Raw genomic sequence first — 25330 nt, 5'->3', positions numbered from 1 at the left:
TAGATCTCAGATCTTACAGTGAACATTTTATTAACTGACATCTTCTCTACCTACGTAGATATATTCTTTTAAAATGAACAAAAACCTAGACATGCACACAATGCATATAAAAATGTGTTCTCACCTTTACAAACACGAAGCAGAATTTTACCACGTTGGTAATATTAAAGAGCATCCATTATCAGTTTCGACAATGTAGAACTGCAAATCGTTTTGTCTGTGTAATCCTACCTTTTTCTGTATGTTGGTAGCAGAACTTTGAATAATGCATTTATCTTACCGGATTGTTCCTGGACTTGATGCACTTTTGTGTGAGCTCTCTTCACTGTACTGCTGCCCAGCTCCTCTCCGGAGTATATACTAGTGATGGCGAACCCTTTAGGGACTGGCTTTTGCTTGTAGTTTTGGCACTCACATATTTTTCTCAAAGTGCCAAATGCCAATTTAAAGTAACTAAAGTAACTCGGGTTTCAAACGTATTTGCATCCTGAGGACACCAATACAGTAGAAAGGAGAAATTTGGATTATTATTGTAGGTCCCTTCACTGGATTTGTGATTCATCCTGTTAAGGGTCTACAATGATAATCCGGTTCTGTCCACACCTCCTTGCTCCTCCTGCACTGTAGTCACTTTAAAATGGCACTGAACATGGCACGTCCTGAGCTGCCTGTGACTACAGGATAAGGTATTGAGTCCTAAATGGTGACCTTAATGCTGGGTGATGGGTGCCCACAGAGAGAGCTAAGAGTGCCACCTCTGGCACCCATGCCATAGGTTCGCAACCACTGGTATATACTGGATTATTCACACAGAAGCCTGATACAATAGTGGCTGAGGGGAAGGTACTGTGTGGAGTTCAGTGAATAAATCTCATGAGTGCTGCTAGTCTAGCTACAACCCTGGAATATTAATGTATTTTTCACAGTTGTGCTGCTTTTTCCACCGTTCTCCAGAGCTACTACCTACCATTGTCTGCAGTATTGAGCATACAGAGCTACAGACAGATTCCCTTTTTATAGCCCCATTCCATGTGGTACACCAGCTAACAGACAGCAAAGTATTTATTACATAGACTGACATCTTTTCTCTCTCTTCTTTAGAGATTTGTCTAACAAAGGGCATGGAGGAAGCGGGTCTGATACCACTACCAGCAACACCAGTAAGACTTTTCTGTGAATAGTGACTTTCTCATAATCTCCGAATCTGATGTGCATGAAGATTTTACTACAGCTATTATGTACTATAGATTGTAAACTGTTGTTATCATGTGTTATGTCATCATTTTATAGAAGACATTAGGAGTGGGATACTTTAGGCTGAGTTATTAAAATTATATGTTGCAAACTGAAGAGTTAATTGTATTTTTGTAAATGTAAAGTGGTAATTACAATATTGCCTATTTTATATCCCTTGGGTTTGGAACCCTGTTAAAGATGACCTGTCACCAGGAATGTCATTTTTGGCTGGTGACTGATTCCAATAGCCTATTCCAGTGGTGGCGAACCTATGGCACGGGGCCCTTTCTGTGGGCACCCAGGCCTTCACCCCAGCACAAAATTTGCTAGACATGACTCAAGGTTTCCTACTGCGGTCCAAAGCTGTTCTTCTTGGCTGCCAGGACTACACAAGAAGCGAGAAGGTATGGATAGAGATGGATTATGCTTGGAGCTCCTGCTCTGTGTCCCCTGATTATTCCTCTTCAGGGGACCCTGCAAGGACGCTACAATCCAAATTTTCTTTCTATTATATTGGTGTCCTCAGAATGCCAATACGATTAAGACTTACAGTTGGGATCAATAGACATAAAAGTAGGTTTTGGTTGTAGTTTGGGGACTCTGTGTCTAAAAGGTTCGCCATCACTGGCCTATGCTATGCTGCTTTTAAAAATGTCTTTGTTGGCATTCTGAAATACGTTATAAAAATTTATTTCACATTTACCTGGCTACCTGCCAACAGTGTGTGGTGAGACCAGTGGGGGGGGGGGGGGAAGCTGCAGTCTGTGTCTGTTTCAGGTAAACAAACACACACTGCTGGCAGGGAGCCAGCTAATGTGAAATTATGTTTTATAAGGTAGTGGCAGTATTCAGAATGCTGCCAATCAGTATAGAAAGGCTATTGGAACCTGTCACCAGCTAAAAATGACATTCCTGATGGCAGGTTCGCTCTAAAGTTCTAGTGATGAAATACTTGGCCCATTCACAACTGGTACACCCAGAACTGCACTTCCATAGTGTCTCCTGACACCATAGAAACTAGAGGACTGGGAGAGGCCTCTGTCATCCCCTGACTAAATGAAAGTGGTAAAAAACATTGGTCCTCTATAACTGCGGACCTTTTATTTGTCCCTGGTGTTCTAGTCCGCTTACATCCAAGGGGGTTTCCCCATGCATCACCACATTCTGAAGTTGTAATGCAAAAACCAGACCAGATGTCATTAAAAAAAAAAACTACCAGACTGTTCGACGGTCCAGAAAACTAATATTTAACTTTTCCCATGTCCAGTGTAAGTGATTGTAGTTTTACATTGCTGATCATTTTTAAGGATTGCTCTTGACATCAAATCTGCTGACTATCTGTAGGTGGTTTTGTCAGCATTTTCAACGTAGTTTTAACCCCTTGGAATGTTAAAGGTGTAGATCAGCAGCAACATGTAACCAAAAAAAGCCTTAAAATGACTCTGTGTATTTTATCAAACCATACCCAATCCTGTTATGAACCTCTGCTGGTTTCGGCTTTATGATCCCTCTTGAACCACAGAAAATGACCATTCAACAGTCACCAACCTCATGCGAAGCCAGGCAGTGATATATCATTACTTTTTATTTTTATCCCATTTTTGAAACCTGTTCTAAAAACCAAAAAAAAATTGTCTGGACAACGCCTTTAAATCTGCATATTTACAGATGGATTTTTCAGTGTGTAGATAATTTGCACACACAATACTCCCCCCCCCCCCCCCCTTCCCTGCTTGTGGTTCTTTGATCTATAGTACCAGAATAATAGACAGCACTACGAACGTGATGCATCTTCGGCGTGCAGCTCATCGTAGCTGCGCACCCTCGTCTGGGAAGCAGGCGTTCTGTGCATGCACAGAACGGTTGGCCCTCTGCTGCAAGGCCACTGCTCTGCATGCGCAGAACTCCGGCTTCTTGGACGCCAAAGATGTCAGGGTAGGAGGAGAAAAGAGGCTACTGGGGTGTGGAGTAGCGTGACGTGTATCCTCATGTCCGTCTACTCCACGCCCCAATAGCAGTTTAAGAAAATTTACTTTTTAGGGTATTAAAGTTTTAAAAAGATAGCGGGGACATGAAGATTAGCTCTAAAAAGGGCTATCCTCACCTCCCATACATCCACCCACCTACCACCCGTTCTGCCTTTATATAGATTCCCTTTAAGAAACCCACTACATGGACATAACTTGAGCAGGTGCACATGTTGTCTGAGCCTTGAGCCCAGAAAGAATCTCAACCAATATTAGGCCAGAACTATAAATCATACAATCTGAAAAGGTTTGAATTGAGGCCCAGCAGATTTGATGGGGCTTTTAAAAGCTCATTAAAAGTAAAATTTTACAGAAAACCCGTTAAAATTGAACCAGTCATCAGAATTTTGAATATGAAATGTCCTTTTTCATTTGACCGGAGATTTAGATTGCATCATGCTTGTCTATTATTCTGGTACTATATAGATCAAAGAACCACAAGGTTTCTGAGATCTAATGACAAAGCATGTTGCTAGGTACTTTAGAACCAAAGACAGGGGCGTCTGAAGTGACACTCCCCCTGCAGACCCTAAACATGACTTTTGTTGTGGCAAATATGACTTCTCATTTTCACATGACCTTGAAGATTTTTCACTGTGATAGATGCTGCCATTTTCAATAAAGCGGGGGGGATTGTGTGTGCAAATTATCTACACACGAAAAATCCATCTGTAAATGTGCAGATTTAAAGGGGTTGTCCAGATACATTTTTTTCAGATGATAATAGCAGACTCTGAAAGCAGCAGCTTGTATGTTTTTCATTTTGGTGGCTGCACCTTAAAATACACATCCCTAAGATATGAATAGTCAATATTTGAGCTTGTATGGCTTACGCTGTGTGCATAGGACTCTTTCCACTTCAGATTGATTTTTATTGTTGCGCTTTTCAGATCAACAACTTCCCTTCTCTGCATAAGCGCCGTTAACCATGACTGACAGCAATTTCCTACCTGAGTGAAGTTGGCCCCCCCACCTTGTTCAAATCAAACAAAATTGGTGTCAAACGTTTGTGCTACGTTTGTGCTGGTTTGTGCAGCAGAAATTTTTGTTTGTGCCGCTATCGTTTTCGAGATTTTAATGAAAGTTTTCAGAGGTCAACCAGCCCCCCCACATTGCCCAAATCAAACAAAACTGGTTCCAAATAATTCTGCTACGTTTGTGCTGGTTTGTGCTGCGCAAATTTTTGTTTGTGCTGCTTTTGTTTTGAATTTATGAACAAAAAATTAAAGTTCAAAAGTTCAAGCAGCCCCCCCACATTAACGGAATCAAACAAAACTGGTGTCAAACGTTAGTGCTACGTTTGTGCTGGTTTGTGCAGCAAAAATTTTCGTTTGTGCCGCTATAATTTTTAAGGTATGTTCAGGTGTTTGAGGTGTTTAGGATGAACTGCTAAAAAACAAACCTAGTGACACTTCCCTGGTTTGATCACCAGGGGGAGCTAGCAAACACATTGTACTTTGGAAGAAATGAACTCTGATGACCTCTGCAAAAAAGTATGAATATATTAAAAATGATAGCGGCACAAACGAAAATTTTTGCTGCACAAACCAGCACAAACGTAGCACTAACGTTTGACACCAGTTTTGTTTGATTCCGTTAATGTGGGGGGGCTGCTTGAACTTTTGAACTTTAATTTTTTGTTCATAAATTCAAAACAAAAGCAGCACAAACAAAAATTTGCGCAGCACAAACCAGCACAAACGTAGCAGAATTATTTGGAACCAGTTTTGTTTGATTTGGGCAATGTGGGGGGGCTGGTTGACCTCTGATGACCTCTGGAAACTTTCATTAAAATCTTAAAAACGATAGCGGCACAAACGAAAATTTCTGCTGCACAAACCAGCACAAACGTAGCACAAACGTTTGACACCAATTTTGTTTGATTTGAACAAGGTGGGGGGGCCAGCTTCACTTAGGTCAATTTCCTTTCTCCAAATCACTAGCGTAACATAAACCCAAACCTCGCTGTCTAGAAGTTTCAGATAATTGACTCATGATCCGGGATGTGTGATATTAGTAGGTTTGTTAGAACATTCTCTCTCATCTAGGACACTTCTCCTTCTGATAATATCAGTATCTGGCCAATCGCAGTCCCTTGCTGATAGTTCTGCACAGTAGGCAAACTACTTATTAACCCCTTTGGTGCCTCAATGCCCAGATCAGTTTTTGCAGTTCTGCTAAGCGCTTCTTAAAATGACAATATCTTTTGGAAAGGCTTTAAATATTTTAAAAAAAAATAAAATTTTAAATTTATTTTGATAGGATAGTTTATTATATATTCTTTTAAAAAAACCGACAAAGCGTATTTTTTAAAATAAAGTGGGTTTTTTTTTAAGGTGTGTTTTTTGTTTTTTGTTTTTGTTTTTTTTTTTTTTTTTTTTATAAATAAGTAGTAAAGCTAGATAAACTTGTACTAAAATATGTTATTTCCCCAAGTTCAGATGCAGAGGGTGCATGTACTGCTGCAAACTATAAGCTTAGGGTGATGCCACACATGGCGTTTTGAACCCGTTTTTGGTCCGTTTTTAAGCAGTCCGTTAAAAACTGCATCCGTTTTTTAAAAACGCATTTGTTTTTTACAGGTTTTACCAACGCATGCATTTTTTAAGACTGCTTAAAAACGTACCAAAAACGGGTTCAAAACGCCATGTGTGGCATCATCCTATGTCTCTCCTGGAGCTCCTTATGTTTCAGATTTCAGCTAGAAACGGCATATTTTAAAAAGCCTTTACCTCCTTGAACCCTGCAACCTAGAAACACAATGGTGTGATGTTAAACAGGAGCATCTTTTAATAATTTAAGGGTGGTGTACGGATGCTTCACAAAACCGAAAAGATCTACTCTTTAAAGTTACAATCAGACATTTTAGAAATGTAAAGCTGTATAAGTTGGCCACTTTCATGACTTCTATAAACGTCCTTTCTGCATGGGGCTTATGCAAATAGGACGCATATAGCTGTATGGCAGCTGAGAAGGGTTTAAACATGGGCAGAATAATGCGTCAGTAGTCCAACAAGTGAATAGTTACAGCTAGTAACTACCTTCTATGCTCAGTCCTCTTTGGAAGGGATCTTGAGCCTTGTTACTGAATGAGTCCAATCACTGTAAAGATATTTTAACCTCTGCACATTTCTGTACATTTTTGGTGCTGGCTTCAGTCCTTGTGTGGTCCCCATTTAGTTTACAGCTACCCAAGTCTTCAAATGGTCAGGGTTGCAGCTAATCTGCATTACTAAACATAACCATTATACAATGTACAGTGCTGTTTGTGAAGACATTACAGCGCCCCTCAAACTCTGGTCACTACAAACACGTGATCCACAGGTGTGCCAGGTATCGGGAAGATTATGTAGACATTTCTTAATGGCAAAAAAAAAAAGTTCAGTACAGAAAACATGGTTAACAATCCAGTCCGATTATCACGTATGTAATGTGGAACAGCACAAAAATGAACAACAAAAATTGTGTTTATAAACGAATGTACAATGTGAATACATTTATAAGTTGACCAAAGTTATCCAAAAAGTTACTCTGGTTTATAATCCTATAAATCTCGATTCATTATGATTTGGTGCTACAGAAAAACAAATCCATCAGTCCAAAGAGTGTTAAGATATCAATCCACACATTTATATAGAGGTGGGGAAATTGTGACCCTAAGTGGATCATTTCAATGCGTTGTTAATGTCATGATTCAATCACGTTTTTGTGAATATGTATGTGGCCAGGGGTCCCCGGGTTATGTACAGGATATGTTCTTTAAGTTTTGTTCTTAAGTTGAATTTGTATGCAAGTTGGAGCTGTATATTGTAGCTCCAAACTAAAAAAATTTTTTGTACCAGTGACAATCGATTTTTTTAAAATTTTTGTCTGCATTGGCAACAATGATTATCAGTAAATCTTCAGTCGGCACCTTACAGCTCCTCATTGCAGCCCGGGACTAAGAGCTTCACTAGAGGGTCGTCTAAGTATGGCGTCCATAATTAGGAGAACGCCTGTAATGACTAAAAACTTTGGGGCTTGGGTGGTAATTGCACTGTTGACAAGTGAACAATTTTAAGGTCAACTGCAGCAAAACCAAAGGGTTCAATAATAATAAAAAGTTCACATGTTTTTAAAATTCAGCTTTCCCCTTCTATTGGCAAGCAAAAGTATTCATCTCTACTGAGCCAGATGATCTTCAGGGCCATAACTTTTACATATGTGGATGTGGTTATGATGAGCATATTGTTTTCTTGGTTTCTTTATACAGACACACATTCCAGATGTTGACAATTTGACCTGTGTACATATTTTTTAAAGCCACCATAATAGATGAAAGCTTTATTTATATGGCGGCATCATCTTATGCAATGCTTTACAAATAGGGGACAGATGCACATAAAATACACAAGTCATATGGAACTATGTATAAACTGGTGAAAAAAAATCAATTACTGTAAAGTGTAAACTACACCTGAAAGATGAGAGAAAATGAGAATGGGTTTTATTTTAACAAAATGTTTTTCGTATGAGAGTCGCCATCTCTGACTAATCTCATTATTTGGCAAGGCAACAAGGAGGAACCAATTGGGGATAAAAAAGGGTTACTTTTCAGAAACAGCTGCTGAGTAAATAACTATGGCCTCAGAAAGATCTATAATACTAAAAAACAATATCACAAAGGTATTCGGTCTTTTGGGAATCTGTGGCTCCCATCTCTAATTAAATATACTTATGGGGCCTATAAAAAGCGTGGGCTAGGCAGATCCGCACATTGATTCCACTGCCTGGCTTTACTGCCCTGGCAAAGTAAGCAAAGACTGACAGCAGTGCATACAGTGACCCCCCCCCCTTCCCCATGGAAATTAGAAGAGCCCCCAAGGATTCTAGATTGGATAAAAATGACACCAATGACCTCTAGGATGGCTTAGCTGGACATCCTTTATGAAAAGCCCATTTTGGGACTGGCAGGGCGGCCTTGTGGAGGTGGGTGATGTGAAGTAGACCGAAATATCCTTTTGTTCTAGTATCAGTGGTGAGCCAAATGGTTAGCGTATAGGAAAACTTCCTTAAGCCCCTATACCAGTGATGGCGAACCTTTTAGCGGCCGAGTGCCCAAACTACAACCCAAAACCCCCCTTATTTATTGCGAGGTGCCAAACAAAAATTAAAGCAGGAATTGCACCCTGTTCTTCAATAACGTTTGATCATATTGGCCTTCTGAGGACAAGATGGAAAATTTGCATCATTTTAGCTGCTTTCCAGTGTCCCTCTGTACACAGAGAATTGTGGGACCAGCAGAAGGTCTTCCAAAGATAACTTGTCCCTGTCTACTCATTCTCCCTCTTCCTACATTCCCAAGTAGCGAAGTAAGTATCACTTAAATATATGACTGAAATCGGCATCTTTTAAGTTGCTTGGAACTGCAGGAAGATTCTTTGAGTTCTGTCTGGTGCGCTGGGGTGATGGCCTGAGTGCCCACAGAAAGGGTTCTGAGTGCCGCCTCTGGCACCCGTGCCATAGGTTCGCCACCACTGCCCTATTTTATTTTTTATATAAATTTCTCCTCCCCTTCTAATCTTTTCTATCTTTTAGAATCTCTTCTAATCTAAAATTTCCCTGTCCTTCTACTTCATATAGTTTTTTTTTTCTAATTTATTAATGCTTACGTTATTTGTTACCTTTTTAAATATGTTCATTATAACTTTCTTTGTATTTAATATTTACACAAATTGGTAAGTGATTTATTTATGATAACCTTGCAGCTGTGGTCATATTTTGCTTTTGAGTTGTGTTTGCAATGTGTTTACACAATGTTAAAGGGGTTGTCCACTTTCATCAATTTTCTATATGGATTGTGTAAGGAAAAGGTAAACAATTTTCCAATATACTTTCTTTTTCAATTTCTCAGTTTTCTGCAGCTCTGCTTGTTGTCCCGCTATAGAAATCTTCTAGGTTTATTTCAAGTAGATAGAAATCTGTTGATGGTCATGTCACACAGGTGCAAATGGTCGCACAGGTCCACGAGCCGCTATTGCTCGGCTCTGATTACTCTGATAATGCGTGTCCGTCACATGAAGATGGACAGATTTCTATCCAGTAAATGTAAACACAGAAGTTTTCAATAGCAGGACAGAAAGCAGAGATCTAGAAAACTGTGAGGAATTGATACAGAAAGTATATTAGAGAATTCTAAAACTTTTCCTTTCAGCAAATAATTGATGGTTTGTGTACATTGACAACCACTTCAACCCCTTAATGCCGAAGCCACTTTTCACCTTCCTGACACGGCCCATTTTTTTTTTCAAATCTGCCCTGTGTCACTATAAGTGGTTTATACCTTTGGAACGCTTTAACACATCCAAGTGATTTTGAAATTGTTTTCTCGTGACACTTTGTACTTCATGTTAGTTTAAACATTTTGGTGGTATGTTATGCATTTTATTTATGAGTAAATCAGATATTTGGTGAAAAATTTGGAGAAATTCTCAATTTTCGAAATTCAAAATGTTCTACTTTTTCCACACGTGAGTCATAACACTAAAAAATGCAATAACTAACATTCACCGAATGTCTTCTTTATGCCTCCGTGGTATTTTTATACATACTCTCATTTTTGTAAGATGTTAAGGGGCTTTGAACGCCCGGTGCAATTTTTTACATTTTCATTAAAAAATCTAAATCCTGCTCAGGTTTGAAGTCACTTTGAGAGGCCTAAATAAAAGTAAAACCCCTCAACGTACGTAAAACAACTTTTATGAAGTTTAACCCTTTAATTTTTTTACAGGGGTTAAAACAAAATGGGATGCAATTTCGAAATTAAATTTTTTTTTTGGCTAAATGAATGTGTTTTTCATAAAATGTACAAATTCTCAGTGGATAAAATACCAAAACGTTCCACAAAATTTGATACCCAATCTCTCCTGTGGGGGGGGGGGGGCAGGGTCCGATTCCAGTTAAATGCCCCTGACACGCTGCGGTCAGCGGTGTTAGAGGCGGGTGTCGGCTATAATATATAGCAGACACCCGCAGCTTCTGGCTCCGTGGAGGAGCCGGCGCCAGAACTTTGATGTACTATTACTGCATTTTGCGGGAACGCACCTCCCGCCATGCAGTAATAGTACATCAAATGTCGGGAAGGGGTTAAAGGGAACCTGTCACCAGGGACCTCATTTTTCACTAAAGACAGACTGTAAAAGCCCATGACACCTGCAGTGCAAATCTGCCTTTCTGCCTTTTCTTAGCATTTGCATTACAATATAATTGTGTGTTATAACTTACTCTTGCATCCTGACAAAATCCTGGGGTAGTCATAGGGGCTGGACTTTGGTTTGCATGCATTTCACAAAGCAACATGTGACCTGTTTGAGCTGCAGACTGTCTCCATGTTTGTGCTCCTGTACAGCTTGTCCCTCCCCCACTGATGTCAGGCTGACCAGGCTGTGACCTCTGAGAAGGAGCAGGAGGTGGAGCTGTACAGGAGCACAAAGGTGGGGGCCAAGCTCTGAGGAGTGAGTAACAGACAAGCCACATGTTGTTTTTTGAAGTGCATCCAAACCAAAGTCCAGCCCCTGTGACTACTCCAGGATTTTGTCAGGGTGCAAGGTAAGTTATAACACATTTATATTGTAATGCAAATGCTTAGAAAAGGCAGAAAGGTAGATTTGCACTGCAGGTGTCATGGGCTTCTGCAACCTGTCTTTAGTGAAAATGAGGTCCCCGGTGACAGGTTCCCTTTAAAGAAAATCTACCATCAAAATCCATCATGATAAACCAAGGACAGTTACTCATAGATCCAGACACCGTGACTGTGGTAACCTTATATTTGTTATCCGTGACCTCCTGCCTTTCAAAATCCGCTTTTATGCTAATAACCTGGAGGGGCTCTGGGGGACATTACCAGAACCCCTCCTTATTTTAGCTTCACATGCTGTAAAACTGTGCGGCAGGAAGACTGTGTTAGTCTATAAAGCTGCAGCACAGTGGGGCTCTGGTATGGTGCATCTTTAGTATAATTTTAAAAGTTGATTTTAGAAAGGAGGAGATCATGTATAACAAATATAAGAAGATTACCACAGTCACGGTGCCTGGGTCTATGAGTTAGTGTTCCTGGTTTATCATGATGGATTTTGATGGTAGATTTCCTTTAACATAGTGTTTGCATAAACTCATGTAAACACCATGTTTACATATTGTACATCCAATTGAATTGCGCTTACAATGCTGCGTGCTAAAGAGCAATTGATATCAAATTGGACATTTCCACTGAAAGGGAACCTGACATGTTTCGTATTTTGGAATTTCGCAGTGTTCTTATGCCATGGGCGAGTCTCTGTATTTCCCTTTAAATAAAGTTCACAAAGAAAGTCTATTGGTTTAAATGACAAAATGAATCTAGCAGCTTTCTACAAGTTTGAGTTTTAGAGTTGCGTAAATTTATCATACATATATGTATTTTTTTAGAGAGCTAAATGGAAATTTCCTGTTTATTTTATTGGGTCACCTTAATCTATTGATTGCATTGAACTGAATGTCAGATGTGAAAATATATTAATAAATCCTGTGACTGTAAATGGAATAATGTGTTATGCAGATTAGGACGCATTTACATGATTAATGCCTGCAATGCCATGTCTCTTTAATAGATTAGAAATTACTGGGTTTTTTTTGTTTTTTGTTTTTTTTTTACAGTTTTGTATTATACTACACAAATTGTTAGGATTAATAGTGTTATGATCTGATGTGATATTTATTTATTCCTTTCTCCTCTCAGCAACTAATGGGAAATATCTCTGCCCGAAGATCTATTTCAACCATCGCTGCTTCTCGGGTCCTTATCTAAATAAAGGAAGGATAGCAGAACTACCCAAGTCAGTGGGTCCGGGCAACTGTGTTTTGGTCCTCAAAGAGGTAAGATAAGTAAGAGGTACTTCATATTTTTAAAACTAAATGTATGTACTTGCATGTCCCATACATCCTGTTACATTGGCCTTTTTTCTTAAGTGGTATGGAAGGTGACCAGTCTCCATTGAAGGACAAGTGAATGTGTTCACCATTGATGGTTGAGCCCAATCTTGGACTGATCTTCAAATTGGGCCCGGCAGGAAGGTGATCACAAGCTGAGACGACTCCATACAGATATCCAGCTGACACCATGCCGGAACACCCTTGACCGGAGATTCCTCCAGTCACGGGTGTTAACCCCTAACACGCCGCGGTTAAGCACAACCGCTCTGTGTAAGAGTCTTCTCATCTGGATTGGACGCCACCACGCCGATTATCGATGATCTTTGCAGTTCTTCACTTCGAACTGCCCTGCCTCCAGACAGGACCTGTTTGTAACACAATGGGCATACACGGCATGCTCAGTTTGTTACATAAAATGGTGCAATACATTTGTGTTGTACTGTGTTGGCTCAATAAAAGAGGATCGCTTGTTGATGCCAACCTGTCAAAAAAAATATATATTTATTAAATGCAGTTAAAAAAACTTGCCAAAAATGTAATTTTATCATCAAATCCCTTAACAAAAATTGTTCTAGAAAGTGATCAAAAATAGTTACAAGCACCAAGATCGTACCACTCAAAAGAACAACTTTTCACGCAAAAAATAAACCCAGCTCAGTGAACCAAAAAATTTAAGTTCTGCCTCTGAAAACATGGCAATGCTAAAAAAAAATGCACTGTACCATTATAGTGACCCTTCATCTAGAAAACAGAATTTTAGTATACGTCGGTTATAAATAATGCACTTGTTCAAAATAGAGAAGGAACCTATACTTTGGAATGGAGTAGATCTTCCAGACATGTAACTGTGATACTGAAAACCTTCCAGATAAGCTGTGGCCACCGTTTTGCTCTTGCTGGACATTTGCATTGTCTTGGAGTTTTTCCTAAAATGGCACATGCCTTCCTTAGTTAAAGGGCATCTACCCCCAGGATGAATGACTGTATACAAATGAGCCTGAGGGGCTCCAGGCTCCATAGGTGTTCATGGAGTCTGGAGCCCCTCAGACTAATTTGCATACAGTCTTTCATGCTGGTGGTAGGTGTGCTTTAAGCTCAAGTCAGTCACAGGCATGCCTCAAAGTCCCAGGTGCGGGTTGTTGGATGAGGCAGGACTGTGACATAAAAGAAGCTTTCATGGAGAAGTCATTGGCCAGTTTTAATAACTCCCAATTGGAAAGATGAATAACATGGAGGGTCTTGGTAGGGCAATTACTGATGTTTAGGTAACTTTTGTTTTCTGATTGGAAGGTCACTTTTTAAGTCCTGTGTCATCTGTATCTAGCTGAATTATCCCAAAAAAATTAAGACAAAATTGTTTAGTAAAAATGTTTGGTGCATAGATAAAACTCAAGTGGTAACGCTTCAATAGTGTTTACCCCTCAAGGACCCAGTCCTATTTTTCAAATCATGCTTCACTATTTGCTTTTATAACTTTAGAACGCTTTAACTTACCAAGGCGAATTTCCGATCTTTTTCTTTTATGTTGACGTAATTTTTTTTTCCCCCAGATTTTCACGGAAGTTTTAAGATTCAAATATTCATATATATGGGGTTTTTAAAACTTCTATGAATTGGGAAATCTCCACAAAGTACCACATTTTTAAATGGCACCCATCATACTATTCACAGCCCACATATGAATGTAAACCACTTTATGTGCCCATAACAGAGCATAGAAGGAAAAGAGCCCCATCAGGCTTTTCGAGGGCAGAATTTTTTCAGGCGCCATTTGGCATTTGCTGAGCCTATAACATACCAGAACAAGAGAAACCCCTCAAAAGTAACACCATTTGAAAAGTAAACCCCTCAAGCAGTATAGTATCACTATTTTGGGCTGTTTATAACCAAATTATTACATTTTTATTAACTTTTTGGTGGGAAAGAAAAACCTATATAGATTTTTTTTTTTCTTTTTTACACTGTAGCATATAAATCATGTCATTTATGTTCTGTGTCTCAGTACGATTGCAACAATATCCCATTTATTTAGCTTTGTTGGGTTTGAATAATTTTGCACAATAAAAACGCATTTGGAGATAAAAATCAATTGCTTTGGCATCAGGTGGATGGAGGTGACGAAGCCCCATAGATGCCGCGGTCAAATGTCGCCTACAGCCAGGATCGCAACAGTTACAGTTTACAAATGCGTGCAGGAACGGGGGAACTACTTGGTGACTTGGATGTGCATTTTTGTCCATGGTCGGCAAAGGGGTCTCCTGAGTGGCCTAAAGTTTAGATTTTTTTTTTGTTGCTGATTGTGTTGTATTCGGTCTTTATTTTGTGTGTGAGAAGTTTTTGCATAAATATGAGTTTTTGATCATATCGGTTACTGGTTTTTTATGGTGTTCACCTTAAGGGATCAGTTATCATGTTATTTTTATTGTTCCGGTTGTTACAGATGCAGTGATATATTGTATGTACTGTTTGGTGTGGTGATTTTTTTTTTAAAAAATTTTATTTTATTTTTTTTAAACATGTAGGAGTTTGGCCATTTTATTGTGCATTTACTTTTATTACTCTTTATTTTATATTTTTTACTTGTTTTCCCTACTACACTCTGGGACTTGAATCACCTGATCGCTTGTTAAATGTAATAGACTGCCATACTGATGGCGATCCTGGGTGGGAAAGTCTTGAAGCTCTATAGATGCTGTGGTATCTGGTTGATCACACCATCTAAAGGGTTAAACTGCTGGGATCACGGCTATCGTGATCCCAGCTGTTACCACGGGAGCCCAACTTTTGCATACAACTGGGGTCCTGCACTGATTTCACTGCAGACAGTTGAATAATAATTCTTTATTTATATAGAGCCGACAGATTACACAGCGCTGCACAAAGCATGACAAATTGGTCACCGTCCCCATGGGGCTCACAATCTAAACAACCTAACAGTATGTTTTGAGTGTGGGAGGAAACGGGAGGACCTGGAGAGAACATGCAAACTCTTTGCAGATGTTGACCTGGGTGTGACATGAACCCAGGACTCCAGCGCTGCAAGGCAGAAGTGCTACCCACTCAGCCACCGTGCTGCCTGTTGAATTTGTACTTGTGGGCCTGGATTTGTATTTAAGTCGTAGGTTGGCAAGAGGTTAAAGCGTAGCTTTCAACAAAAGTGATAAACTTTGGAATATGGAGGTGAATAAAATAATGGGGTATTTGCACTGTATGTGTGTGGACTGTTTCGGCCTAGGTGGACACTTTGGGTTAGGACATGGCAGTACATGTGATTATTTTTATGATGGAAGATGCATTACTCCAAACACTTGTACAAATCTCATATGTGTGGTATGCAATGAATGCTACACATAACTGTGACTTGACTGTGAGTGTATATGATTTTAAAAACAAACTTTTGTGTTTACAGCGACAAAGCTATAATATTTGTAAGGTATTCATAATAATGCCTTGTTTTGTTTTTACCACAGGTCTTATCGTTAATCATCAACGCTGCTTACAAGCCTAGCAGGGTTCTCCGGGAACTGGAATTACAGGATGAACCATTGTGGCCTCAGCATGCAGAAATTTTGAAAGCCAAGTAAGTTTCTCTTATCCATACAACTACGTACAGGCCCCTTTTACACAGCCCTGTAATCCCTGAAGGACATTCACAATAATTGAGAGTCAAATCATCTTCACCCTTGAAAATAGGCAAAGTTCTGCCATTATATGGAAGTTATACAGTAGCAATGATTGAGGCTTAATCATCTGCTGTATCTAAATCCATCAAACCGTTTTTGGAACGTAGTCTATTCAAGATATATACCTCTTGTGTCACCCCACTCATCCTCTATATATATATATATATATATATATATATATATATATATATATATATATATATATATATATATATATATATATATATATTTATTATTTGGTAAGCCAGTGTTATAGGGTGTCAGGTTACAGTCACAGGTTGACTTCCTCTGGCTTGTGGTGTTTTAAGATGAAGTGGGGGTCTACACAAAGTCATTTATTTTGTATGAAGAGCAGATATACTTGGTGTTTAGTGGTTGCCAGTGATGGTTTATTTGATCTTCTTTCATGTACCTAACAGAGTATCGCTAGGTCCAGTATAGAAGAAAAAAAAATGTACTTTTTCCACCTAAAACAATGTCCCTCTTGTTGTTGCGCTGTCTAGTGTCATTTCCTAGAAATCCAACTGCAAATCGCTAACAGGGAACTTGGGTTGTTATATTGTATATTGTAGTGAAAGGATGATATTTTTACAACGTTGCCAGAATCGTAGCTGCAGTTGAGCTTGAGTTCTGATGGCAAATTTTGATGCAAAGTAAAGCAAATAATAGGCATAAGGTGCAAGTAGTTTAGACTCATCTTCTATTTATGACTGGACTCATCCTTGCGCTTTTATTTACTCTTCAGATATAAAGGAAAAACCTATCGTGCCACAGTTGAGTTGGTGAGAACATCAGACCAGGTGTCAGAGTTCTGTCGGAAAACTTGCATAAAGCTGGAATGCTGCCCAAATCTTTTTGGACCTCTTATGGTTGTGGACCAGTGCTCTGAAAACTGTTCAGTGCTAACAAAGACTAAGTACAGTAGGTATTCCTAAATCATTCACTTGCCAGATTCTATGTTCTGAGGGATTCCCTTGTCCTGCTTCTCCTGAGAGCTGAGTGATGAGCAATATTATGGAAAGTGGCTCCAGTCATGCATAAAGAGTAATACCATGGCATCCTAACTAGGAATCCATGTGCACATATTTACCTTTAATTTTTCTCACCACTGATTTGGTTGCCTATATTTTGACTTGACTATATGGGTAAAAATCAGTTGCATAGGTGGGCTATCTATATTTTGGGACCCATCCACTAGCTAGAAGACACTACAGGCAGCAGGATTAAGTCTTTGCTGCCACTAGCTCACGTGTTACATGTTCCACCAGTGGCTAAAGGGAACCTATCAGGATGATTTGGGACATTAAACCACCCACAGGTTATTATGAACCATCAGTTTAGTGTCCCAGCTCGGCCTTTTTATTTGGGTATAGGCACAAAATAAATAAGTAAACCTCGTACCTTGTCCAGTGCTCTCAGCACTTGCACAGGTAAGTGAAGCTGGCATATTACATATTAAGTATAAGAGGAAAAAAAAAAAATTTTTTGTACACAGCGCAAGTGATGTGGAACAATTCGGGTATAGCACAAATGGATTTACATATACAAATGGTGATAGAGATAATATAATGGCGCCTCAGTGATAGAAGTCTCGCCCTCACGGGTATGGACCATAAGAATTATAGGCACACCAGCAGGATGATGACTAGATCACAGAGGTAAAACGGTAAGAGCTGCTGCAGGTAGCCTGTCATCCAGTACTTATGGTAGTAGCGGATGTGGGCGAGTAGTTTAGAGAGGTAAAAAACAGGCTGTAGCCGCGCTGCTCAATTTTTTCACATTTATTTTCCCCCTGCCGGCTCGTGATCCTAATACTACCTCTTTATACTCATCGTTGACCATACCACAGTGTATAAGACAGCTTTAGTATCCCTACCATATCCACCTGGGGCAGACCACCTGAAAGAGGACTATAGGAAATGATCTTTTGGACCTGAAGAAGGAGACGTTCCGCTTCCGAAACGCGTAGTCCATTCTGTTTCGAAAATAAATGTGAAAAAATTGAGCAGCGCGGCTACAGCCTGTTTTTTACCTCTCTAAACTATATTACATATTAGTTATGGTGGGTGTACTAATACAACTTCATTGAATCACTGCCCAAGCGCAGAACGCACCAGAGAGGAGTTGGAATTGCTCTCCTCTCTCTCAGGTTCCTTTTAAAATAATATATTTGGCAATGTCTACGTGTTGATATTCACCAGAGAGGGAATATGCTTTTTTGGTGTTTTAGATTATGATTGTTCACATTTTGATCTTGTTATGTTAATATTTTCTCAGCTCATTATTATGGCAAACGTCGCGGACGGAACTTGAATAATCCTACCGGCATATTGCGCAGCATAGAGGTTGCCCTGAAGAAGCCAGCGAAGAGGAGGAAGAGAAGGAAACAATTCTTCGTCCACAAGAAGAAGAGATCATCCAACTCTGTAGAGAACACCCCTGTCGGAAGCCCACAGGTATGTACTCTCTTCTTGTTCAATGAGTAATTTCTTCTTATGAAGATCTTAAGTAATTACTAATTGATTCTCCAGGGAAGTGGAGACGAGGAAGAGGATGAGGAAGAGGAGGATTATTCCCCAAGTGAAGAAAGTGTCCAAGAGCAACAAGAAGGTTCAGAAATATCAGGAAAAGGTTCGTCTTCATCAGCTTCCCCTACCCGGAGCGAGCAGTCGCTGAACTGTGAGAAGAAGAAAAAACCTTGGGTGCTGGAAAGTGAAAAGCTTCTATCAGCTAAGGTATGGAGGAGTGACTGCAGTCATTGCCTACCTGGAGAAGTGCAATTGGTGTGTAATTAAGAAAGTTTTTGTTTAGTGTGCGGTCACACTTACCATTAGCACTGCGTTTACGAACACAGCACTAGCCTATCGGGGCGGGCCATGCCCCGATCGCATGTGTGTTTCTATGGAATAGCAACCGATTGGTAACTAGAAACGGGTGTCCTGCATTGTTTTAACGCAAAACGCAAAGGTTATGGTTACCGATTGCATGCATTTCCATAGAAAAAATATGTACAATTGGGTCGAGTCCTGCCCCATACGCTGTGTTTTTAGAGGCAGTACTGGCGGTACATGTGGCCGAACTGTTCACTGTTAGAAAAACCTACTGCCCAAACTTTTTTTTTTTTTTTTCCTTATCGGCTCGGTAGTAGACAAAAAAAGAAAAAAAAAAAGATTCAATCCACTGATATCAAATGCGGGAAAGAAGAATCTAGAGAGAACAGAAGATATTTTTTTATATATTTTTTAAAGCGCATTGGAAGCCTTTGAGTAGATTATTGTCCCTTTGCAGGATATCCGTATTGAGTTACGAGAACCCTTGGCTCTGAATGGAAGCCCCCTGGACTGGAGTGTCAATGATGTAGCCGAATACATCAAAAGCACAGATTGTGCCCATCTCGCACGACTCTTTCAAGAACAGGTAAATCTATGAAGAGTTTTCCTACGGAAAGGTGTATTTTATACAGATGCAACAGGAAAGGTTTTTTTGTAACTATGTTTATGATGCAATACACAACCCATGTTATATGTAGGACTCTTCTCTTAATAACAGATTAATGCTATAAATAGCTATTGCCAGTTCAGTCCATAACATTTGATCTGGGTGACTCTGGGGAAGTGACTGTATGGGAAAAGTCTTAACTGTGCTGCATTCACAGGACAATAACTTCCCCAAACTTCTGTGCAAAAATGACAACAAATATAGTAAAAATAAAAATTGTAAATGTAACGCTTGCACAAACCATCTTCCAAGACATCCCACCTTTAGTGAAGCATATGGACACCACTCAGGACCTCTATGCCATACTTGGGCTTCTCCCCCCCCCCCCCCCCCCCAAGTTTGAGCCTCTAATAATTTTTGCGGAGTGGGAGTCTGCACTCTAAAAAGGAGGAGGTTTTAAATAGGGAAACCAAAAAGGCACATGAACAGGGCCAAGCTATTTTTGCATAAACTTCACTTTTAAAGCCAAAAATTCAAAGGCAGCAATGTATGTACAAACCCTGCTCAAGCATAGCTTTTTATAGGCATGCATAATGTGAACACTACCCAAATTTATATAACAGAACTGTACGATTATTCATTCCATTAAATGGAGTGTCATTGGGTCCTTTAAAAAGCATATCAAAATTTAAACAACATTCACAAATGCACCCAGTGTCATAATCCATAAAACTATTATGTTATGGTCCAACATCATGTTTAGAGGGTTTTGCCTCTGGATATGCCTTAAATGTCTTTATAGATTTGAGTGGGTCAGAATGGGAGTTAGAAAGAAGTGCCTGCACATGTATATGTCGCTGTCATACAGGCCGCACCCGCAGGCTGTAGTGGGATCTTTCTGTCGATGTGATGTTACCGCTGAGGCTCAGTACACTAATAGAGGCTGGTGGTAATGGGCTGCGCCAGACACTGGTGATTGTGTATTAAAAAAAGGCCCATCCTGGACAACCATTGTGGGCATGCATGTTTGGCAGTTTTAGTAATTTTTATTGAAGTGGAAGAACCGCACGTACATCACCAGCACTCCATTCACAACAGCTACAGGTTGAGAGTTCTTGGCCACTCTTTTGAGATAAGTGAGACCCAAATCCTATAAGATATTTATATCATGTCCTTGAGAATGGAAGACGATCGCAAGAATGGTCCGGTTCTCAAGAATGGGTAGAGGAGCCTGCATGCTGCCACTCCATTCCATATTATGGGAGTGCCAGAAAATGCAGAGCTCAGCGCTCTGTAATCTCCACTACTCCAGTGAATGTGAATGCTGGAGATGGAGAGGGGCGAGGCTCATGCTGGTTACTACATATTCTGGATTTCTGTGGGTCCGTTTTTGTAATCTTTTGTTCCCTCACTGTGCATAGGGGCATCATGTAGTATTCCCATATAACCATTTGTTTTGTTTTTTTTGTTTTTTTTTACCAGGAAATAGATGGAAAGGCCCTTTTGTTGCTGAATCTCCCTGCTGTTCAAGACTGTATGGATCTGAAGCCAGCCATGGCTATTAAACTCTGCTACCACATAGAAAGAGTGAAGCTGGCTTTCTACCAAAGCTTTTCTACATAACATATCCTGCTTGTAGGATAGTGAACTCGTATCTGTGGTCTGTAGAAGCCTTAAGTGATTTGCACTTTTTTATAAAATTGTCACTTGTTTACAAGTCCTCCTGCTATTTCCGTCCTGCGCTTGGGAATATGAGGAAATATTGTATGTAGTCTTTGTGGTCACGGCACCTGCTGCTAACTTCCATGTAAGTTACTGTGGATGTGCTATGCAATTCAGCTCAACAAGTTGGGTGAAAACTTGTAATAAGTATGTAAGCAGTGATGACGGTACCTGAAAACCAGCCAGTTCTTTTTTTTTTTTTTTTTTTTTTTTTTTCTGTAGAATTTTGAGGTAGTATTTAAAGAGTAGCTTATTATCTATGCACTGGACAAGTCATTAGTTCCCTGGGAAGCTAAATGCTCCAGAGAAAGGGGTCAGTTAGGATATGTGTATGGATGATGCGCCTCTAGTGACTGCTGGAGATTGGGGACTCCACTGATTAGATCTAGGGAATAGGTTTTTTTTTCTTTTTGTAAATGCACATTGAATTAATTTGAGTTTTAAATTAACTCAAATCATTTTTAGTAAATGTGATGTAGTTTGGAAATGATTCCAGTATATTTTAGCTTTTCATATTAACACGACTGACTTAAATACACTGCAGACCCACCATGATTGGAGAAGCCTTAGAACAGACCCACCATGATTGGAGAAGCCTTAGAGCAGACCCACCATGATTGGAGAAGCCTTAGAGCAGACGCAACATGATTGGAGAAGCCTTAGAGCAGACCCACCATGATTGGAGAAGCCTTAGAGCAGACCCAACATGACTGGAGAAGCCTCAGAGCAGACCCAACATGATTGGAGAAGCCTTAGAGCAGACCCACCATGATTGGAGAAGCCTTAGAGCAGACGCAACATGATTGGAGAAGCCTTAGAGCAGACCCACCATGATTGGAGAAGCCTTAGAGCAGACCCAACATGACTGGAGAGCCTTAGAGCAGACCCAACATGATTGGAGAAGCCTTAGAGCAGACCCACCATGATTGGAGAAGCCTTAGAGCAGACCCACCATGATTGGAGAAGCCTTAGAGCAGACGCAACATGATTGGAGAAGCCTTAGAGCAGACCCAACATGACTGGAGAAGCCTTAGAGCAGACCCAACATGATTGGAGAAGCCTTAGAGCAGACCCACCATGATTGGAGAAGCCTTAGAGCAGACCCACCATGATTGGAGAAGCCTTAGAGCAGACGCAACATGATTGGAGAAGCCTTAGAGCAGACCCACCATGATTGGAGAAGCCTTAGAGCAGACCCAACATGATTGGAGAAGCCTTAGAGCAGACCCAACATGATTGGAGAAGCCTTAGAGCAGACCCACCATGATTGGAGAAGCCTTAGAGCAGACCCAACGGGATTAAGCAATAGCTGGACAGCCCGTTAGGTTTTTAATGTGAACTGTATAATGTAATGGCAGCACTGTATAGGTAAGTGGGAGCTTTCTGCCAGAATACTAATACAATATAAGTTGTACACTCACAGTGGTGTGAGCGGCTTATTGTTAGGATTCACATAATGGGGCTTAAAACAAACAATGTTTACCTGTAAATATTTGACCTTGTGGTGACCAGATTTGTTAGGATGAGCTGTGTGCTGAGCCCAACACTCCAAGGATCATAGTGATATGATACAAGGAGCCGCTCCGAAACCTCTGGACAATCGTGCAGTTCTGTAATCATGGTTGCAATTTGGGAGGAAGGGGACTCCTAGTATCATACAGCACTATAATACTCGGAGTCCTATCCTTGGCACAGTCTTTGGTCCATAAAATCTGACCACTGCATGGTCTGTGATTCGGGGACGGAGTACGGTTCTGTGTCTTTAGCCATATTGTTTCGGTGAGCACATTAAGCTATATATGGGGGTGTTTTTCAGTAGCTTTATTGGCTAAATCGCAAGTCCCACAAAGCTTGGGCTACAGAGAGGTTAGAGTCCATCTCTATTAGAGCTAGTGAGATAAATTAGAGCTAGTAAATGTCTCCTGGCATCTCGCTGGTCATAATATAGCCACTTTTGGCCACAGTCCTAGCGTGGGTCATCCTATAGCATCTCAACATTATAATCAAATGTTGAGTTGTCCACAAGTCGCCATTTAGCCTTAGACCCTTAAATCTGCCTGACTGTAGCACCAACACTGTAGTGTCGTTCACCCGGCAGAGTCCTTGCGTCATATTTTTGTATGACACAAGGGCTCCCATCCACTGAACTGTGCTGGTCCGTGGGATATGTGTGCAGGTAGTTATATGCCGCATATATGAACATCCATATAATCATGAACTGCATTCATTTCATGTAAGTGGAGGGAGCAATCAGCTATTTTGGGTATTTGGATCTACATTGTGGCAACTGCACTGCGACCTCCACTATAGGATACAGGCTGCTGCTATGAACTTATTTGACATTAACCATATGAAGATAGTCCATGCACCTACAGCTTCATATAGCGTTATGTCCTCCAAACCCACATTCAATGCCAGGAGACTATCTGATGTGTATTTGGATATCCTGACTCTTTCCCCTGCACATAACCATAAATTTTACATACATGATTCTTCTTATTCTCTGCCTAGAGCACACGAATGCTCAGACAGAAATGCAGACGTATATTGGGCTTTCTTGAGCCCCTTAGAAAGCCTATCCATCTCCCATTAGAAATGCCCATGTATATACTTGAAAATGAAAGTGTGCTACTCATGCTACCTATGGGAAGAGGCTCCTTTTTATAATCCAGTGATTTCTATTTACTTGCTACTGAGCCATGACTGTGTGAACAGTATTGTAAATCGTTTGTCTTCTGCATTTAGGTAGCTATTATTTATACAGCAGGCGTTAGACAGATGCTGTTACGCAGCAGAGCATTAAGTCATGTCCTTACATAGTCTCTTCTTATTATTGGGTTCTGTTGTATCAGCATTTATTGCATCTCCTTACTCCTTTTAGCAGCGTATTGTGGAGAACATTAATTTCAGCTTATCTAAACATCAAACTGAGAACCAACATATCAGCATTATTTATTTCATGTATACCCGGTGTGAGAGAAGCCTTCCTACATGTACATTGTTTTATGGAACTGAGAATCTTTTTATGACACAATCCTTCTTCTAGTTAGCTTTGCAATGAAATATTTTCTATGCTCTGAATGTTTAACCTGTGTGTATATATAATGTACAAACTAGAACACAATGAATCAGACTTGATTTCTTGAAACACTTTTAATAAATTTGTAATATTTTAACAATGTGTTTGGTTTTTTTCCCCCAATAATGGGGCAGTGGTTTCATTTAAAAGTACCTGTAACATTATAATCTACTAAATTCTTATGTGATTCCCCTTTTTAAGAAACAAACACAGAACAATATACAAATTTTGTTTCTCACCCTTTTCTTTCCAAAGTTATGGCAGTTTCTGTTTTCAAAGTGTTTGACAAAAATCTTTCTCTGTCTGCCTGTACTTGCCCTGAGGTAGAGTCCAATTCAATCTGCCCACAGATCCTATGATGCCTTGTGTCAGTTCTTTAACCCCTTACTGCATTCGGGTGTTACTGTACGTCCAGTAGCGGAGGGAGGAGTATGAAGCGGACTCACGGGTTGAGCCCTCTTCATACTCAGCGGGTGTTTGCTGCATAATGGAGCAAACACCCGTCACCCGCATTAACCCTTTGATAGCCACCGACAAAGCTGCCAACTACATTAACGAGCCAGTGGCCCATGGGCGCCACCATTTTGACTCAGATCGTCGCTCCCCGTGACGTCATCAGGGAGCAGCAATCCGTTGCTATGACAGCCTCCTGTCACACAAACACCCTAGGCTGTCATGTTTTAGGCTATCTATTACAATGTGCGATTTTCACATTGTAATAGATGTGCTAAATCCCCATATACTGCCATACTGTAGTATGGCAGTATATGGTAGGATCAATCAGACAACCTAGGGTTAAAGTACCTAAGGGTACTGAAAAATTGTAAAAAAATAAAAAAAAATCTCAAATCATCCCCCCTTCTTTAGAACTGATATAAACAGTAAAAAGCATAAACATGTTATGTATCACCGCGTCCCAAAATGTCCGATCTATCAACATAGCCACGTTTTTCCTGGCATTTAACCATTTTGCAAAGTATAAGAAATTCAATAAAAAGTGATCAAAAGGCTGTACAGTCCTCAAGGGGTTTTATTTTTTGTAAATGTATAAAAACATTATGAAACTTATACAAATTTGGTATCCCCCTGATCATAGCGACCCAAAGAATGAAGTAGACATGTCATTTGGGGCGCACAGTAAAAACTGTTCGATCCAAGCTCACAAGAAAATGGCACAAATGCGTTTTTTCATCATT

At 40.1% G+C, this 25330-nt stretch overlaps 1 protein-coding gene across 2 annotated transcripts in view; it reads left to right on the top strand.

Moving 5' to 3' along the window:
• SFMBT1 (Scm like with four mbt domains 1) overlaps window positions 1-24234 on the top strand; it is a 61770-nt gene extending 37536 nt beyond the window's left edge. For both annotated transcript variants that reach the window (XM_072126750.1, XM_072126749.1), the window contains exons 14-21: window positions 1102-1160; window positions 12019-12155; window positions 15683-15792; window positions 16641-16816; window positions 18173-18351; window positions 18427-18630; window positions 19184-19312; window positions 20816-24234. In XM_072126750.1, coding sequence (XP_071982851.1) covers window positions 1102-1160; window positions 12019-12155; window positions 15683-15792; window positions 16641-16816; window positions 18173-18351; window positions 18427-18630; window positions 19184-19312; window positions 20816-20956 — 1135 coding nt within the window. In that variant the 3' untranslated portion in view covers window positions 20957-24234. The remainder of the gene's footprint in view (window positions 1-1101; window positions 1161-12018; window positions 12156-15682; window positions 15793-16640; window positions 16817-18172; window positions 18352-18426; window positions 18631-19183; window positions 19313-20815) is intronic.
• The last annotated feature ends 1096 nt before the right edge of the window (window positions 24235-25330 follow it).

Source organism: Engystomops pustulosus, chromosome 10 (genome assembly GCF_040894005.1).
Source record: "Engystomops pustulosus chromosome 10, aEngPut4.maternal, whole genome shotgun sequence".
In the NCBI taxonomy this organism is placed as follows: Eukaryota; Metazoa; Chordata; class Amphibia; order Anura; family Leptodactylidae; genus Engystomops; species Engystomops pustulosus.
Note: the sequence above shows the minus strand (reverse complement) of the source record. Positions and strands in the feature narration are given on the sequence as shown.